The sequence below is a fragment of the Podarcis gaigeae genome (genome assembly GCF_964106915.1).
Source record: "Podarcis gaigeae genome assembly, chromosome: 3".
Taxonomy (NCBI): Eukaryota; Metazoa; Chordata; class Lepidosauria; order Squamata; family Lacertidae; genus Podarcis; species Podarcis gaigeae.
This window is the reverse complement of record NC_139680.1, coordinates 25,915,128-25,934,470: the sequence shown is the minus strand read 5'-3', so window position 1 is coordinate 25,934,470 and position 19,343 is coordinate 25,915,128. Positions and strand designations below refer to the sequence as shown.

The 19,343-nt window shown below is 39.1% G+C and overlaps 1 protein-coding gene across 3 annotated transcripts in view; it reads left to right on the top strand.

Annotated features, from left to right (window-relative positions):
- Window positions 1-19,343, top strand: part of PXDN (peroxidasin) — a 78,296-nt gene that overhangs the window by 27,589 nt on the left and 31,364 nt on the right. For 2 of the 3 annotated variants that reach the window (XR_014561900.1, XM_083729910.1), the window contains exons 3-8: window positions 256-327; window positions 10,346-10,417; window positions 11,953-12,024; window positions 13,467-13,636; window positions 15,658-15,775; window positions 16,260-16,429. Coding sequence is in view for 2 of the 3 variants with exons in the window: in XM_083729910.1 (XP_083586036.1) it covers window positions 256-327; window positions 10,346-10,417; window positions 11,953-12,024; window positions 13,467-13,636; window positions 15,658-15,775; window positions 16,260-16,429 (674 nt within the window). In the remaining variant the exon portion in view is untranslated. Of the gene's footprint in view, window positions 1-255; window positions 328-6,316; window positions 6,389-10,345; window positions 10,418-11,952; window positions 12,025-13,466; window positions 13,637-15,657; window positions 15,776-16,259; window positions 16,430-19,343 lie in introns of all 3 variants that reach the window. The other variant, XM_083729909.1, reaches the window with a different exon arrangement.

Genomic DNA, 19,343 nt, shown 5'->3' with positions numbered 1-19,343 from the left:
CCAAATTGCTGAATGTTATTGCAGTGCATGATGATGAACGATCTTTTCCTTTCTCAGTAATTTAAACAGCTGTCTCAGTTGAACCCAGACATTTAGAAAGATTTTGAAAAGGATAATGAAATTCAACTAACAGTTGTAAGAAATCACTTTAAGCTCGTTTTGATTTTGTTTCTGTGTGGTGCAGTTGCAATTTCTCAGAAAAATGTACTCTGAGGGAGGAAAAAAAGTAAACAACTATTTTCATCTATTTTCTAGACTTCTGAACAACAATCACATTAAAAGAATACCTACTGGAGCATTTGAAGACCTTGAAAATCTAAAATATCTGTAAGTTGAAATGCTTTTATAAAGAAAGTAGGTACGATGTATGTGTTGCACAGTATGGAAAAAATGCTATTTTTTCATCTCTAATGTGTTTAGAAAGTTGATAGGATTATGAAAATGATAGCAGTGTCTGTGCTATTTATTTCACTTCATCCAGGACTAACGATTAAACACCTCAGTTTATTAGTATTAAGAAACAATTGCTATGAACTTCAAAAATATATTTTACACATAGAATTTTCAGTGCACCATAACAGCGCAAGACACACCACACCAACCAACAGGTGTTAAGAAAGTACTTAATTTTAATGTTAGTGTGGCTATCGCAGCATCGCATACCATGTCATGGTGCTGGCATCTGCATGTGCATTTTAAAGCTTTATGGTATTTCAGTCAGTTGTGTGTAAGAGATGCAAAGTCTCCATTTGTGGCATGATTATAAGTAAGAAGTCTAGATTATTGTAGTGTTCCTGGAATACCAAAGAAGCGTGGGGATCTTCAATTTTTTTCAGTGTGAATGCTAAATTTTATGTCCTGTAAAGTGTTGCCTGATTCAAGCTGATAACTTTATGGTTCAGTATGTATTTTTCTTTGCCAACATGTTTCAGCCTTGGGTGAGATTTGTCTTCCCATTGTGAGTAGTTGTGAGAAAATACCAGGTTACACAGAATTCCATTTGAGGATTGTTGACAAGTTGTGGAGTCTTACTTTCCATATTTTGTGTGTGTGCCTTAGCCTCCATTTGGGTTGTTGTTGTTTTGTTTTGGGTTTTTGTGTGAGTTTGGGGTTAGAAATCTGCATCAACCATGGTGTATCTTCATACAGACAATATTGTCAGAGCATATATAAAAATCGGAGTTTCACAACAATTTGCATGCTAAATAGAGACCCAGATATATGCTAATAGAATCTTTGTTAAAATATTACAAAATATAAGCAAAATGAAAATGTCACAAGCACATATGAAATCCTTAATAACAATTAATACTGTGGACCACCAACTACTTAGCACCTGTAAAAATTATCTTTCGGTGATGAATCTTTCAAATTCAGGCACGTGTTGAGCGGTCCTAATTCCTTAAGAAAAAAATTGGGTTGAATTGTGTATTTTTAGAATTGTGTATTATTTAGAAGACATCTGAAGGTAGCTCTGTTTAGGGAAGCTTTTAATATTTGATAGACTATTGTACTTTAATATTTTGTTGGAAGCCGCCCAGAGTGGCTGGGGAAACCCAGGCAGATGGGCGGGGTATAAATTTTATTATTATTATTATTAATTATTTTATTTATTTTATTTATTTATTTTATTTTAATTATACATGTGTTAAAGCACCTTGGTTTATTTAATACAGTTGCACAGCAGAGAGATACCTTGAAGCATTTTCTTAAATATAATACACACAATAGTATTGTGAATATTCATAATTCACAAATACTGAGGAGAACAGTAGGTGTAAATGTGATGACCAAAAAATCCAACAAATTATGATATCAGAAAGAATTTGACAGATTCTAATTCTTTCCATAGTGTGTGCAGTACTGATAAACCAGCATTGTGAATAGAAGTCAAAGCGGGAAAGGGCTCATAATGAGGCTATAGGGTAGGACTAGGGAACTTGCACCTGGGAAACTGTATGCGGCCCTTGGAGGCTTCACATCTGGGGCTTCTCCTCATTGTCCTAATTTCCTCCTAGTCTTCTGGAGGAATTGCAGCTGCTAACACCCACCCCAGATCCAGGACCCCAATGTGAGTGTAGAAGCGTAAACTTTTTCCCTGCACTGCAGTCCCAGTCCAGACTGGGCCTGCCGCATCTGCGATTTGCATTGCCCAAATACAAATAACAATAATAATTTATTTATACTCTGGCTGAGTTTCCCCAGCCACTCTGGGCAGCTCCCAATCGAGTGTTAAAAACAATACAGCATTAAATATTAAAAACTTCCCTAAACAGGGCTGCCTTCAGATGTCTTTTAAAAAGAAGATAGCTGCTTATTTCCTTCACCTCTGAAGGGAGGGCGTTCCACAGGGCGGGCGCCACTACCGAGAAAGCCCTCGGCGCTGGATCTGTGTCCGGGCTGAATGATGGGGGTGGAGACGCTCCTTCAGGTATACAGGACCAAGGCCGTTTAGGGCTTTAAAAGTCAGCACCAACACTTTGAATTGTGCTCGGAAATGTACTGGGAGCCAATGCAGATCTCTCAGGACCGGTGTTTTGTTGTCACGGCGGCCACTGCCAGTCACCAGTCTAGCTGCCGCATTCTGAATTAATTGCAGTTTCCGTGTCACCTTCAAAGGTAGCCCCACGTAGAGCGCATTGCAGTAGTCCAAGCGGGAGATAACTAGAGCATGCACCACTCTGGCAAGGCAGGCAGGTAGGGTCTCAGCCTACCCAGATGGAACTGGTAGACAGCCGCCCTGGACACACAGAATTAACCTGCGCCTCCATGGACAGCTGTGAGTCCAAAATGACCCCAGGCTGCACTGCTGGTCCTTCAGGGGCACATTTACCCCATTCAGGACCAGGGAGTCCCCCACACCCACCCGCCCCCTGTCCCCCCCAAAACAGTACTTCAGTCTTGTCAGGATTCAACCTCAATCTATTATTTTGATGGGAAACTTTTTTTGGCAACACGGATTTCTGTTTCTGGGGGGCCACGGGATCACAAGGGGGGAGCAAAGACAGAGTCCCTTAATGTCTCCTAGGGATGCCCTGGTCCAGTTTGGGCCCCTGGCACTTGCAGTTTGCAACACACACACACATGTGCACACACAAGCTGCAGATATGGAAGGCCTGATCCAGATCCAGAACACAGTGAGGGGCAAAGGCTTAAAGTCCCTTCTACCTCTATGTCGGGGGCTTGATCCAGAGAGTGTTTTCCTGATGGTTGGCATTTGTATTGTGGTGGGGGAGGAACTCCCATTGAAATCAATGGGAGGTTTTGCTCTAATGCAGGTTGTAGTGAAGGCTGTGTTTGTGTATGGATGACTGAATGGATAGATGTACATATCTGTGTCTGTGAAGAAGAATAAATGGTGGCAGATGGGTGGAGAGATGAGCAGTGCGTGTTTATGTGAGTGTGACTTGATAGATGGGAGTCAGGTGTGTATGAGAGTTTGGGTGACCATACCCACCTCCCACCTCCCCCTTATACAACAATAAGTCACATTTAATGAAATAGCTGAAATCTGCAAGCTGAAATTATTGCATTCCTAGTTATTTATGGCAAGAATGGGGAACCTCCCATTGAGGACCACATTCCTTTACAAATAGTGGGTTGCAAGCTACTTGTGGGAAATTGTTAAATAACGTAATTTGTCTACTGGAGGTATAAATCAAAAGAAATAGACCATGTACGTTCCTCGTAGTGTTGTAAGAACATTCCAATGTTTTAGTACAGGGGTGGCCAACTCCCAAGAGACTGCGATCTACTCACAGAATTAAAAACTGCCAGTGATCTACCGATCTACCACCTTTCTGGGGATGAAGGCCAAGTTGTTGAGCTTTTCTTAGGGGTGGGACCAGAAAGGAACCTGGCAATCGACCGCAATCTACCAAAACCTCCCGGGGGTCTACCAGTATATTGTGATCTAACTGTTGGACATCCCTGTTTTAGTAGATGGAGAAAGAAATTATGTATTGTGTTCTTAGGCACAAGGTACTTTGACACCCTGATTACTCTTCTTGAATGGTAGCAGTTCTGTGAAACAAGAAATATTTGTGTATTAATATACTCATAGCACCCATAATGTTGCTAGTTAAATATTAGAAGAACGGTGAACTGGCAGAGGTTTGGCTTCCTCTGTGAAATAACAAAGAAACTAGTACAAATAGGATTATCGCACCGGTCAGTTGACTGCCTGTTATTTGACCCTGGTCAATTATCCAATGAAGCTAAGGTTGCAACTGTGAAGATGGCAGTTTATATTTCCCCCCTTAGCCTTGTGGCAGTCAGTGTCAGATCTAGAAACAGAGGATAGTTTCTCCTGCGGGTTACTGTCCATAAGATATCCATAAGCAGTTATTAGTGACAAAGATCATTGCATAGGACTAGCCATCGCTTTGTTTTCCTTGCTATGACCCAGCTGACCTGTAAAATTTGTTTGAATGATAGAACTTGAAAACACTAGGAAACATGTAGCTGTTGAAAGGCCTAAGGACACAGCTGAACGACTCAAGGTTCTGTTGCAAATGAGACTTTTAAAGTTCTGTGATCAGGAAATTTAAAATCTTTTTGATTGTCGAACTGATAGTGACCCAACTCATAGGGCTGTTCTTATCACAAGTAAGATAAAGTATGTTGCTAATTTAGTATGTTATAGAAATGATAAAGTGCAATTTTTCTAGAAAAAGAAGTGCCAGAAATCATCATGAATGCCTCCCTTTTTCTCTTATAATGGTAATGCCGCCCACCTGAGATGTGCTGGAACTGAGTTCCAGTGAGTTCCAGCTGGGGAAAAAAGCCCTGGCTAGGGCTTTATGCATGGTAACTGTTCTCTCTTGAGCAATATCCTAAAGAGTACAGAGACAAGACAAGGCTTTGGTGGTACCCTGGACAGCTCTGTGAAGGGCTCAGGCTGGAGACTCCATAAGAACAGAACTCAGGTGTTGGTTCAGCAGCTGTCATTCTTAGATGGAGGCTTAAATAGGAGCTACTGCTGTATCCCAGTTGCCTGAAGAGAAAAGCCCCTTCAGTTAAATGCTTAATTAACTATCTTAAGACAGAAGCATTTTAATAACCTGCCTAAAAGAAGAGGGAGATTGAAAAATACATGCTGTGCCCCACCCCAAAAGCACACTGTGAGTGTATTGAAAGTGTTCAAGAAGCAAGACACAAGCTTAACAAAAACTTTCATTTCTGGAAAGTACAGATTAGTGTACTGGTATGTAAGATGGCATGCAGCTTTTATGTAGTTTTATGCATTCTCTGTGTGGGTGTGAGAATCATTCTCTGGTGTCTGAACAATGGCTCAAGTTAACATATGAAGGGAAAGTCTCAGTCATGCTGTCCTCTTTTCTGTGATTGGAGTGACATTTTTTAACCTGTCAGTTTCCATCTTATGTCTGTGGCTATTTAGCAAGAGGTTTGCACACATCCCTGTGATGTAGTCTATTACAAATTAGGGTGGTTGGATGCAAAAGAGGATCGGGTTGCTACACCTTTATTTGTTGTGTAGAACAATAAGTTTTAGCAGGTGTACCTGCTGAAATCTCTTCTACACAACTCTCAAAGGTGCAGGAGCTTTGCTTTTTAAAATCTTTTCGAAATTAATCATTAAATAAGAGGTCTCTGTACCAGCAAATTTGTTAGTGATCTTATAAAATTCCTCCCCAGTAACATTTACCTTGTTTTGTGGCTTTTGAGAGTTTTAAGGACTAAATTAACTAAAGTCTGATGGACCAGCGTTTCATACATTTGGGTTGTATATTCATTTGGCTATAATTTTTGATCTGCTAATGTTTTTGTGAGAATGGAGCAATGATCCTTTGGCTGGGATAAAGCACTTTCTGAATCGGATATCAGTAGAAACATTACTGAACTAGAATTGCGATAATAGTTTATCTCAGTCCAGTAAAAATAAAAAAATACTTCTCCAATAATTCCATGCATTCTAGCTTCACTCAGGACTTCTGTGGTCCTATAGAGAAGAAGACAATTGCTGTATTTCATGCCTTTAAAGATGCTCCACAGATCTGCCAATTGAATTCTGTGGAGATACATTTCCAGAAGAGCAAAAAGAACCAAAATCTATTTGGTGTGTCATCGTAAATCCTGCGCAAAATCTTATTTGGCTTCCAGAGACCATGGCAGGCAGATGCTCAAGTTAAAAAGAAAAGAAAAGAAAAGTGTTTTTGGTGTGTATACATGTCTTGTTTTGTTGCTTTCTAATATGTATTTGGAAAACTGTCCTCACGTGTCGCCTTAATTCCATCCCACATTAATGTAGCTCTCGTTTGTGTATACTAATATTACTGATTGTTTCTTGTTTCAGCTATTTGTACAAGAATGAAATCCAGTCAATTGACAGGCAAGCATTTAAAGGACTTGCCTCTCTAGAACAACTGTAAGTGCCTTTTCTCTTCTGTGCTGTCATCTGCTTGGTTGCCTCAGAGAAAAAGTGCACGTTTTGGGTCGACATTTCTTGCCTGCATGCCTTGCATGTCTGCACGGAATGGGTTTCTAGTCCAACATGGTTGCAATTAGTAATACGCAGAAAACGTGTCTGTCAAATTCATTCTGTCTGTGTTCATATTGTATTTGTGATTTACATCTCAAGGCTATCCGTTCACTTTATAATGACTTAACGTGAGCAGACTCAAGTATAGCAACAAGAATTAAAACATGTATTAGGATCCAGTTCTTCTGTTTCTTACAAATACTTTACAGTTTTGAATTTCGTGGAATTCTGATTGCCTCAATGTAACCAGGTAGAATTTATGTTCTGATTTTTTCCCCAGCCTATACTTTTTGCAATTAAAGTATTTTTAATTTTGGTATGCTTTTGGCTCATCAAACCAGGGTGGATTTGAGTTGAATCAAATCGATTTAAATCACTAATTTGTAAGACTTGATTTAAATCACTAGTCATTAAGGCTTGATTTAAATCTTTTTTTAACAGAAAGACTCATTCTTGCTGGTATAATCTTAATATTTACAACCAGATGTAGGTTTCATTTTTGGAGTAATAAATTATCAGAGTAGTTTTTACAGTTATATCAAAAATTACTGATTTGGTTATACTATTAGAAATACATAGACAGATAATTATGAGATTATTGTGAGGTTTAATAAGTTAACAGTTTATATTTGGACAACTTTTCTGCTGTACTTTATTGGAAGGAGAAAAATAATCATTTCCTTAATAACAATTTAAGCAATTTATTTAAAACAATAACATTATAGCATATGTATCCATGTTTGTTAACTGATGTGGTTAAACGTGTTGTTGTTTTTTTAAAAAAACCAGACTGAGTTTTAGCACACATTAAAAACTTAAAACAAATTCTTATTTGCTGATATATAGCCTTTGGACTATAATGTAACTTAAATAGAAAACTATCTTTAGAAAGATTATTCCTCCCGAAGCATTTTATTTTAAAAATCCAATTTAATTTTTTTTAAAAAACTGATTTAGATTTTTTAAAAAATCTTTAAAAAAATCATTGATTTTATCCACCCTGCATCAAACAGAGGAAAACTCAAAATATAGAAAAATATGTCTTGGGAGCACACCCTGTAACCTACAGAAAACTAAACTCCTTATGGATTTCAAGGGGACAAGAGTACATTTTGGCTGTGGGAGTGTGAAACCGCAATAGTCCTTAGTGCTGTGATAGATTCAGTTATAGATTTAACTATGTACAGTATGTTTGATGAGCTTCCATCAGTCCCAGGCAGCATGGCCAATGGTCAAGGATGTTGGGAGCTGCAATCCAATGATTTGTGGAAAGCCACAAGTTGCCCATCCCTGCCACAGCATTTTAAACTTCAGTTGTGCAGTAGACAACAGCATGATTCTGCTATATTAGTATGCCATCAGATATAGCTGAATTTCTGCAGAATAACTCATAAAGAATTGTTGGGTGTGGTAATTAAATATTTTGTCAGTGTGTGTTTGTACGAATGCCTAATACCACATTTTTGTTCTTATTTTTATGTATAGGGGTGGTATAGAAATCTATTAAATAAATCAATAAAATATTTATGCTTTTAAATGACATTTTAGTGGTGGTTAAAGTAAGAAAGTCAAGCTGTACAGACACAATTTACAGCATCTTGAGTAGGTTGCAGGAAAATATCTTCATTTTAAAATGGGCTTTATCACATTGATTGAATCTTCCAACTCAGACCCCATTGACATAAGTCAATATAAGTCAGTGCATGAGTCTATGCACGAAAGAAAGGAAGGAAGGAAGGAAGGAAGGAAGGAAGGAAGGAAATTGACTTGCTGGATCAGACCAAGGGTCACTGTAGCCTGCCAAAACCTCTGGGAATCTTGTCAGCAAGATGTGTTGGAAGTAGTCTCCCCATTTGCCTCTTCATCTTTAAATCAGAAGGATACTTCTTTTGATTATAAGGGTTCCAGTTTAGCTATCATAGCTGGTCATCATCCATAGATATATTCTCCATGAATTTCAAATGATGCCAATTTGACAAAATTGTTGTCTTAAGTGGATTTTAATATATTAACTTTTCTTTAACACACACACATCAGTTTTCATATTAGCCATACTCCTGTGGTGTTGATGCAGCGCTAAGGTTTTCAGAAGCTGCTTAATAGGAAGCTTTGCTGTAGCTTGGTGATGAAATATGATGCAACAGTTTGATGTATGGTTGCAAGCATGACGTAGAGTTACACACAGACATTTATTTAAGAAGTGACATCAGACCATCACCCTCATTCCCTAAGCACTTCTGTTGAGACATCAGTGGGATCCCAGATGCTAACTACCTATATCAATTGTGTTGTACCTAATTGTGAAGTACAGAACAGCGTACGATTTTGTTACTCCAAGTAGAACCACACACCTTTCTTTTTTTATTTTGAACTTTTTCGGTTTTAAGGTGCATGATGATGCTTTCAAAAATTGCATGCTTTCACTGTCATACATATCAGGTGGAGGTACATTTTAATGGGTGGTGGCAGAAGCATTGCTCTGTAGATTCTGCCTGTTCTTCTGCAAAATGATTCTTTACTGTACAAAGAATGATGTAACTTTTATTGTTCTCTGTTATTGCAACATATCCTTGGTTCATTACTGGTAGAATATTAATCACAGAATAACACATTTGCTCACAATAGCTGTGTCCAGTGGCATAGTGTGGGCGGGGGTCAAGAGAGCAATTGCCATGGGTGCAAAATTCTTAGGGGTGCAATATTTCAAAAGAAAGTAGTAGTAATATATATATATAATAGCTTAAAAGGCTTACAGATATTTTCAAACAGCTGTCATTACTTCTGGGTGTGTTTTTGTGTAACTTTGAAGGTTGAGAATATGACTAGTAGAATGTTCTGCCTTTTCCATACTTGTAAGGACAACATTCCTACTCTAGTCATTAGTATAAACAGAGAAGTTACTCTTAATCCCAGTCTTGTGACCAAAGATCATTTAAGTGACGGTGCTGGAAATGGATGTCAGGTACTACCCTGTTCTAGTGCTCACCAAACAAAATAGGACTGAAGAAGCATGTAATGTGAAATTGAACTGCATGCCGTAGCTCATATTGGACGTAAACATTTATTTCCTGTATCAGTGTTTTGTAGAAGGTTAAAATGGCCCTACTTCTGTATCCCAGGCATTGCTGTGCCACATGATTATAAGTGGGTCTGCTGCATGTGTGCATAATGACCGCATTTATTTTTTTAGGTTTAAATTTGAGCTGAAAGTTTCTCATTGGAGAACAAATGTAGAATTGTATTTCTTAACTATTTCATGTAAGCAATGTATGCTGAGGTAAGTGGTAGTTTGTTTGCAGGAGAAAGATGTCTGCCGTAGATAAAGCATATGTTCTCTTTCGTGGATGGAAACATTAATCACAAAGCAATCATCTTTTTTTCTTTTTCTTTCATTCTGATTTGAGGGCCAGTAAGTTCATGAATCAGTTAAGAGCTCATATATCAAATCAGAATGAAAGAATATGCCGTCAAAAGCAAACAGATTTGGAGAGGGTGCATGGAGGGGAAAGGGGGTTAGGTTCTGCTGTGTTAGTGGGACTTGTTGCCCAACAACTTGGTTGAATCCAGTCCCCTATGCTTAATAAACAAAAATATGACATCACGCCCTAATATTATCCTTTAATATAATGTTATTCATAGGCGTGTTCTGAAATGTTCTGAATCTCCGTGATTGATATATAGTGATCCTACCTGATAATTTGGGCTTTCTTTTCAATGCAGGATGGCTGTAGGATCCAAGTTACTTGTACACATTTATTTATTTTTTAAGCAGCTGCTTTGGGACCCTTTATTAAGCACACTGTGTTTCTGTGTTGTCTTACTTCCCTTTCCCTTCCCCAACAGGTACCTGCACTTTAATCAAATTGAAACATTGGAACCAGAATCATTTACCCATCTTCCCAAACTTGAAAGATTGTAAGTTTTGTTTTTGTTTCCTCCCTCTTCCAGATGGCAGCTTCCCCTCACATGGAGGATGACAGTCCCAATGGCAATTCCTTATAATCCTAGACTGTGTACACAGCCCCATTTACTCAACCTCCGGGTGCTCTCACTTCTGCTTTGGGAAGCGGTGTACGCGTGATGTTAGCCACAATCTATATTTGTCTTGTTGTCTCTTAAGAAAGGCTTCATTTCGATGCGTTTTTACCTAAAGCAGCACTGATCTGGCTTGAGAAAAAGAACCACCTGGCTGTGTTTCAAGCCATTAATGTGTACACAGCCCAAGTTCAAAGCACAAAGCCGCCATGCTGTTTGGAACCTCTCTTTCTGCATACATTTTACTCTGTGCTAAATTAGCTAGTAAGGAAGCTGCCATCTGGATAAGCCCTAAATAAAATGTAGCCTCAGTGTATATAGTTTTCCCTGGGAGGAAATTCTGTGCAGTAGCACTGCTGTGCTTGGACATTGGAACTGAAGCCCAAGTCCCTGTAGCCACTGTTCTTGAGAGAGGATATGAACAAATGGGTCTCTTTTTCTCTCTCTCTCTCTCTCACACACACACACCAGCCTGGGTTTACCCTAAACTGGCCACCCAGCCTGCTGCTAATCTCGCGGCAAAAGTACAGTTTGGATTGTTAAGTGCAAAGGAAATAAATTGCAGTTTAAAATCCACTCAAGTATCTCCAAGCACAGTTTCTGTTGAGATCTTGGCAACCGCTGCCTAGGCAATCGGCTACCATTTTGAAAATAGAGCTGAGAGGAAGTGAGAAAGGAACTACACTTTATGATTACACAGCCTAGTTCCCTTTCCTCTTGGCTTGATCTTCCAACTGGCAGGGTGCAGCATGCCTGGTTGGCAGGGTGGGAGAAACTGGCGGGGATGGGGGGCACAGCTGGAAGTGGGAGCAGAGAGACCAGCGAACAAACTGCAAGAACAAGGCTGAGAGAAATGGAGGCTGCAAAAGATTGAGAAGCAGTGCCGTTGTGTGCAGACAAGGTACTGCAAGGGCTTCTGGCTGCACAGAAGTAAGGATTTCTGTGTGCCCCCTAACCCTGTTCTGAGAGTTCTTCCACCCCACCAAACCAGTTTTGAGGAGGGTGCCTGAGGAGAAGAGAGGAAGTTCCAATGCACAAGTGGAAGTCCTTTTGCTAGCAGAACTACTTTGCTAGATACCACACTTGGTGGATACTTTGCCCAAAGCCCCCTAAAATCTGGCAACAGCCCTGCACTTACTTGAGGGTAAATCTCAATTTACTAGTTAAAACTTCCATAAGATTGAGCTGCATCATCACTTACATTTTTTTCAGATGTCCTCAGCTTTCGAACGTATTTTATAGTCATTAACAGGAATATTGGGTCATTACTTATAAAAATACAATGATATGCAGCAACAAATACATCCACATGTTGTTGTTTTTTAAAAAAGGAGTACATAGGAAGCATGCTAGACTGGGGAAAGACTGGTATAAGGCATTCAAACTGCTAATTAGTAAATGCAATATTTCAACAGATTTTTACATAACAACAGAATATCCCATTTAATTCCCGGGACATTTAGTCACTTGGAATCTATGAAACGACTGTAAGTAAATTTCATTTTCCCCTTTAAAATTGTACTTAATCTTCTGTCAACTAACTCTATACTCTTTAATGCTCTTGTATTTATATGCCATTTTCAGGTGGTAACTATTGATAGAGGCAGTATCTACCTCATTGTTGACCTGCCAGTATCTTAAGCTAGATTTGTGCTAGGTACAGAATCTCAGTGTTCAGCAGATAATACACATTTGGCTCCTGAGCAAGCCCCTTCCTGTTTTTCTGACCTTTGGTGCTACAAATGCAGAAAGGTATCTATTATCTTAAACAGAGAGAGAGAGAGAGAGAGAGAGAGAGAGAGAGAGAGAATACCTGCTGTAATTGACAATTCGTTCATGACCACTAGCACAGATTCCTGGTAAATATAAAGATTTCAGATCTGTCACAGTAACTTTCTCTCTCTCTCTCTCTCTCTCTCTCTCTCTCTCATCACATCTGTTTCTTTCGCAAAACCAATTTCCTGTATTCCAGTGCAGTGAGTAATGGTGCTGTTGCCATTAGTTGAGTAAACTGTGGATCAGGGTTGTAAATTTTTTTACAGGAGTCACTGCTAAACATTAGCCTGAACTCTTCCTATCATATCTTCATTTCACCTTGCTTCATCTGGAGAAGGAAATAAATTAACCTCTAGTTTTACCTGTTTTATCTTGACAATTATGAGCTTCTAGTGTGTAGACTGAATAATGACAGCTTTTAAAAATCTTGGCGGCTCCTCTTTTATTATTATTATTATTTTAGTCACTCTCCACATTGTGTTTTATTAATATAACAACAGAAGGAGGTGGTTTCTTCGTGTATCACAAAACTGCACCGTTTAAGTTTATAGATAAATAAAACTAAAGATAGATATCTAAAGATAGATAAAACTTTATTCGCATCAGCCGATGGCCATAGCAACAATAAAACATTACAATATACACAGGGGGGGAAAGGAAATTTAGTATAAAAGCACAGTTTATTAATCTTAAGAAAAATAACAAGTAATAATATCTGTGTGTCATTTGATGGGAAAATGGAGTTAGGTGGGGAGGAGATTTGGAATCAGTGGCAGCATTTTAACTTATTTTATCCCAGGTGGATCTCAGCAACACCAGAGTTTTAAATACTATATTTTCAAATTGTCTCTTAGCCCCCACTTCCAATCCTTCACTAAACACACCCCTTGATTAATTGCACTCGGGTTGTAGCAACTGACTGAAGTCTGATGCAGAGTAACCTTACTCTGTCTCTCAAATTTTCTTCCAAGTAAAGACTGCTTCATTCAGTACAAGGTTCATAGCTGAATTCACTTTTAACTGGCGCCAATGAAATTAGGATCTCCTGGCTTTCAGGTTTCCTACTAGCATTCTGCATAGTGTTACAGCATCTCACAGTACGTACGTGTCATGCTTGATTTCATTAATATGTACAGTTTGTTGTTTTGTCCAGGCGTCTGGATTCAAATGCACTTCACTGTGACTGTGAAATACTGTGGCTAGCAGATTTGCTGAAGACATATGCAGAGTCTGGTAATGCGCAAGCTGCAGCTACTTGTGAATATCCAAGGAGAATCCAGGGAAGATCAGTGGCCACAATAACACCAGAAGAACTTAACTGTGGTAAGATGGATTGATTGTGTGTGTGTGTGTAAATTTGCCTCCATCTGTCTGTTTCCGGGGTGGATGGGAATGATATCTAAATTTTGTGGAGAAGGACATCTTGCCCATGGGACGCGGGTGGCACTGTGGGTTAAACCACAGAGGTTAGGACTTGCCGATCAGAAAGTCGGCGGTTTGAATCCCTGCGATGGGGTGAGCTCCCGTTGCTCGGTCCCTGCTCCTGCCCACCCAGCAGTTCGAAAATACGTCAAAGTGCAAGTAGATAAATAGGTATCGCTCCGGCGGGAAGGTAAACGCCATTTCCGTGCACTGCTCTGTTTCACCAGAAGTGGCTTAGTCATGCTGGCCACATGACCCGGAAGATGTACGCCAGCTCCCTCGGCCAATAAAGCAAGATGAGCGCCGCAACCCCCGAGTCGATCACGACTGGACCTAATGGTCAGGGGTCCCTTTACCTTTACCTTACATCATGCCCATGTGCACTTCATATTAACAATAAACAATTTAATTGTTTCCTGGGATCTCTCTACTCCATTGATTCCTGACTCATCCTCATTTATTTTTTTGCATTATGAAAGCACGCCATTCTGTATGGCAGCCCCTTCTTGGCATTTGTTAGCAATAATCCACAAAACTATGGGCAGTCTCCAACAAAGTGTTTCTGCTATTTCTGTTTGGACAATGGAACTTCCCCTCCATCTCCTCTCCCTTTGTGCCCCCACACCCTCCCCAAATCATAGAATCATACTGTCGTAGAGTTAGAAGGGACCTTGAGGGTCATTTGGTCCAATCCTGCTCTTCCAATGTCTTCTTTGTTTTCATGAGGCATGGAATGCCTTCAAGTCACTGGCCCCTGAAAGCATGCTTTTTCCTCCCCTCCTGGCTGTCCCCTAGCCAGAGACAGTGTCTGCCTGGGTTTGACTTACCTCCCTTCCAAAGGGTTGGGAGAGACCTCAGAGCAGATTTAGGGGGCATGCACAGAGGGAAGAGAGTCAGGGGAGAATGCCAGTGTTCAGCCAGAGGTCCTCGTGTCAACAGAACTATGTACATCATTGGATACTGCCCAATGTAATAAACTTTTTTTAAAAAACCCCCACACATCTTGAAACAGAAAGGATTGTTTGAAGGGTATTTAAATGTCCGTGAATTACTACTTCATCCTATAATAATGAAAATATGATTCGGGCATCTTGCTTGGAAATTTGCACGTGTCATGTGATAGCTGAGTAAATGTGAAGATAGAAATTCTAGGCAAGCAGCCAAACATTCATGTGGCATTGATACACATAACATGACAGAGCTGAAATTAAAACCCTCAAAAGAGATACAGGATACTTTTAAGCCAGGCCTGCATGGCTCGTGAACCACCAAACCAAGCCAGCCATGTGGCCCGTTGGACTTAATAAACAACCTGTTCTGGCTGCCTGCTTGGGACTGCAAAAATAAGAGTATTGTCAGGCTCCTAACATAACATAGTTGATGTCTGAGTTTGCGGCTACCCATAAGCATTTGCTTCGGCACTGTGAGAACAGAATGCTGGGCGAGTTAGGCCTTTATTCTGCTCCAGCAGGGGTCTTAAGTATTGTGTTCAGCAAGCTGTGAAGGTCTACTGTTATGTGTTTTAAATGATGCCTCATGTGGTTCTTTTTACCTCTACAGTTTTTCTGTCATTGCATTGAAATTCTGAAAACTCTTGGTGGTACAGTTATTTGAGACAGCTGTACTACGTATGACACTGCATTTTTTAAATTGTTCTTAGAAGGAGACATTAAAGAAATTGTGTAATGCATGGCATATTGATCTTCGTACTGTGAACTTTTTTGTTAATATTTATTAAAACTTTATTATTGGGCTAAAATAATAACTGATGATATACTTAATAGTGTTTAGGTTCGCACAGCCTAGCTTCATCTGTGAGAGCTAATCGTTTATACCTTACGTTAAAATGGAAGAGCTAACCTATTCATAGTTTATTTTTCAGTCACATTAAAAAAAATAAAAATGCTTTGTTGATTATACAGAGAGACCAAGAATTACGTCAGAGCCTCAGGATGTGGATGTTACCTCAGGGAATACCGTTTACTTCACTTGCAGAGCTGAAGGCAATCCCAAACCAGAAATTATTTGGCTTCGAAACAAGTAAGGCTGCTTGGTGAAGACTTAATATTTTCATCCCCCCAAAAAAGTTTTTTATTTGAGTTGCCATTGAAATGAGGCTGTATTTTAATGTTTTAATGTTATATTTTAATCTTGTTTTTAAATTGTATTTCAGTCAATTTGTTTTTATATTGGGTGTTAGCCGCCTTGAGCCCGGTCTTGGCTGAGGAGGGTGGGGTATAAATAAAATTTATTGTTATTATTAGAAAATAATTTTCTCTGTGTAGACTCATCTTAAGAGTTCATTGACCAACATCAGATCACTTGTAAAAACTGTTTGCATTTGAGTTTAGCTGCGATACCTGCAGAACTAGATGACCCTTGGAATCTTTTCCTTTTATACAGTTCTGTGAGGGCCTGTACACACAACACACTAAACAAATTCACGTTCAGTTTTTTGGGGTAATTTTTTTTAGAATACTTATAAATTAGAGGTGTTTAGTCCTACAGTTTTCTCTCTCCATAGTAATGAGCTCAGTATGAAAACGGATTCCCGTTTGAACTTGCTCGATGATGGCACGCTCATGATTCAGAACACTCAAGAGACTGACCAGGGCATTTACCAGTGCATGGCCAAAAATGTGGCAGGAGAAGTGAAAACTCAAGAAGTTACTCTACGCTACTTTGGTTCACCAGGTGTGTAGATTTCTAATGTTGTTTTTTTTAAAAAAATAAAATACTATGTTGCTTATTCAAAGAGATAAGCTTAATAGTACAATATAATTTGCATGACCCATTGCAGATCTAGAACACACAAAACAGCCTGACCAGGGTCTTCCTTTTATTTTTATTTTGTAAATTTAGAAGTCGTGTGAAATCAGAAATATTTTTTTTTTTTATAAATATTTTATTAAGATTTTTGAATAAAAATGCAAAGATAAAAAACAGTATAACATATATCATAACATACTTTCTTAACATCTTTGGACTCCCTCACACCTCCCGCTCCCATTTGCATCATTGTCAATTCTTGCCCGCAATTTATCATCTTGTTTACACTCTTGTGTCAGGTTCATTTAAATATAATCTGTTAGTTCTCCAATAGGTTTATGATTTTTCCTCAAACTTACTTATCATCTTAATTCCATCTAGTTTAGTGGTGCACAATTATTTATGATCTAGCATCCTTTCTTAACATTCAACCAAATTACAGTATTTTTTTAAATAAGTCTTGAATTTCTTCCAATCTTCTTCGACCCTCTCCTCTCCCAGGTCTCGGATTCTGCCAGTCATCTCGGCTAGTTCCATATAGTCCATCAGTTGCATCTGCCACTCTTCCAGCGTGGGTAGATCTTGAGGTTTCCAATTCTTAGCGATGAGTATCCTTGCTGCCGTTGTTGCGTACATGAAAAATGTTCGGTCCTTCTTTAACACCTTCTGACCGACAATGCCCAAAAGGAAGGCCTCTGGTTTCTTAGTGAAGGTATACTTAAATACCTTTTTCAGCTCATTATATATCATTTCCCAGAAGGCCTTCACCCTAGGGCAGGTCCACCAGAGGTGAAAGAATGTTCCTTCATTTTCTTTACATTTCCAACATTTATTATCAGACAAATGGTATATCTTGGCAAGTTTAACTGGGGTCATGTACCATCTATATATCATTTTCATTACATTTTCCTTCAAAGCGTTACATGCAGTGAAGTTCAACCCAGTGGTCCACAACCTTTCCCAGTCCTCAAACATGATATTATACCCAATGTCCTGTGCCCACTTTATCATAGCTGATTTAACCATTTCATCTTGTGTGTTCCATTTTAACAGCAAGTTATACATTCTTGAAAGTACCTTAGTCTTTGGTTCTAACAATTCTGTTTCCAACTTCGATTTCTCCACCTGGAACCCTAACTTTTTGTCGTTTTTAAAGACTTCTTTAATCTGAGCATAATGTAACCAGTCTCGCACTTTGTCCTTCATTTTCTCCAAACTCTGCAATTTCCAATTGTCTCCATCTTTTTCTAATATTTCCCAATATTTTGGCCATTTGGCCTCCATATTGGGTCTTTTTCGGGCCTAGGCTTCCAGAGGTGAAAGCCACCTTGGAGTTTTGTTTTCCAATAAGTCTTTGTATTTTGTCCAGACATTAAACACTGCTTTCCTGACAATATGGTTCTTAAAGGCCTTATTGATCTTAACCTTATCATACCATAAGTATGCATGCCAACCAAAAGCATTGTTAAAACCTTCCAGGTCCAGTACATCAGTGTCTTCGAGAAGTAGCCAGTCTTTTAGCCAGCAGAAAGCTGCGGCTTCATAGTACAACTTTAGGTCTGGCAGGGCAAAGCCCCCTCTTTCTTTCGCATCAGTTAATATCTTAAACTTAATTCTGGGCTTTTTGCCCTGCCAGACAAATTTAGAGATATCTCTCTGCCACTTCCGGAAGCACTCCGTCTTGTCCACAATCTGTAGTGTTTGAAACAAAAACAACATTTTTGGCAATACATTCATCTTAATAGCAGCAATTCGGCCTAGCAAAGAAAGCTTCAATTTTGTCCAACTGTCCAAGTCTCTCTTAATTTCAGACCAACATTTTTCATAGTTATCCTTAAATAGACTCAGATTTTTTGCTGTTATGTTTACCCCTAGGTACAGTTACAGATAGGTAGCCGTGTTGGTCTGCCATAGTCAAAACAAAAAAAAAATCCTTCCAGTAGCACCTTAAAGACCAACTAAGTCAGTTCTTGGTATGAGCTTTCGTGTGCATGCACACGAAAGCTCATACCAAGAACTGACTTAGTTGGTCTTTAAGGTGCTACTGGAAGGAATTTTTTTTTGTTTTACCCCTAGGTACTTTACTTTTTTAACCACAGTTAGTTCTGTCTTTCTCTGAAACCGTTCTGACTCTGTGTCTGTCAAATTTTTCCCCAACACCTTGGTTTTCTGTTTGTTTAATTTAAATCCCGCCACCCGACCAAAGTCTTGAATCAGTTGTAGTACTCTTTTCGTACTAGATTCTGGCTCCTGCAGGGTCAAGACTAGGTCATCTGCAAAAGCTTTAAGTTTATATTGTTTCGCTCCGACCTGAATTCCTTTCACCAACCGGTCCCCTCTAATCATATTCAAGAGCACCTCCAGAACCGAAATAAATAACAAGGGGGAAATAGGACAGCCTTGTCGTGTTCCTTTTTCAATTTTAAACTCTTCTGTAACCACATTGTTAACTATCAGTTTAGCCTTTTGCTCTGAATATATTGCATCAATCCCATTCTCAAAACCCCGTCCCACTCCCATTTCTTTTAGATTTCCCTTCATAAATTTCCAAGAGATATTATCAAAGGCCTTCTCCGCATCTATGAAGATTAACACTGCTTTTGTGTTTATATCTGTTTGCAAAAGTTCCAAGATGTCAATAATGTTCCTTGTGTTAGCAAACATGTGTCTACCTGGGAGAAAGCCTGCCTGGTCTTTATGAATTACTTCATTTAGAACTCTTTTAAATCTACTTGCCAGAACATCTGCAAATATTTTGTAATCCACATTTAAAAGGGAGATGGGACGATAGTTCTTGAGTTGTGTCTTTTCAGTTTCCGATTTTGGTATCAATGTGATG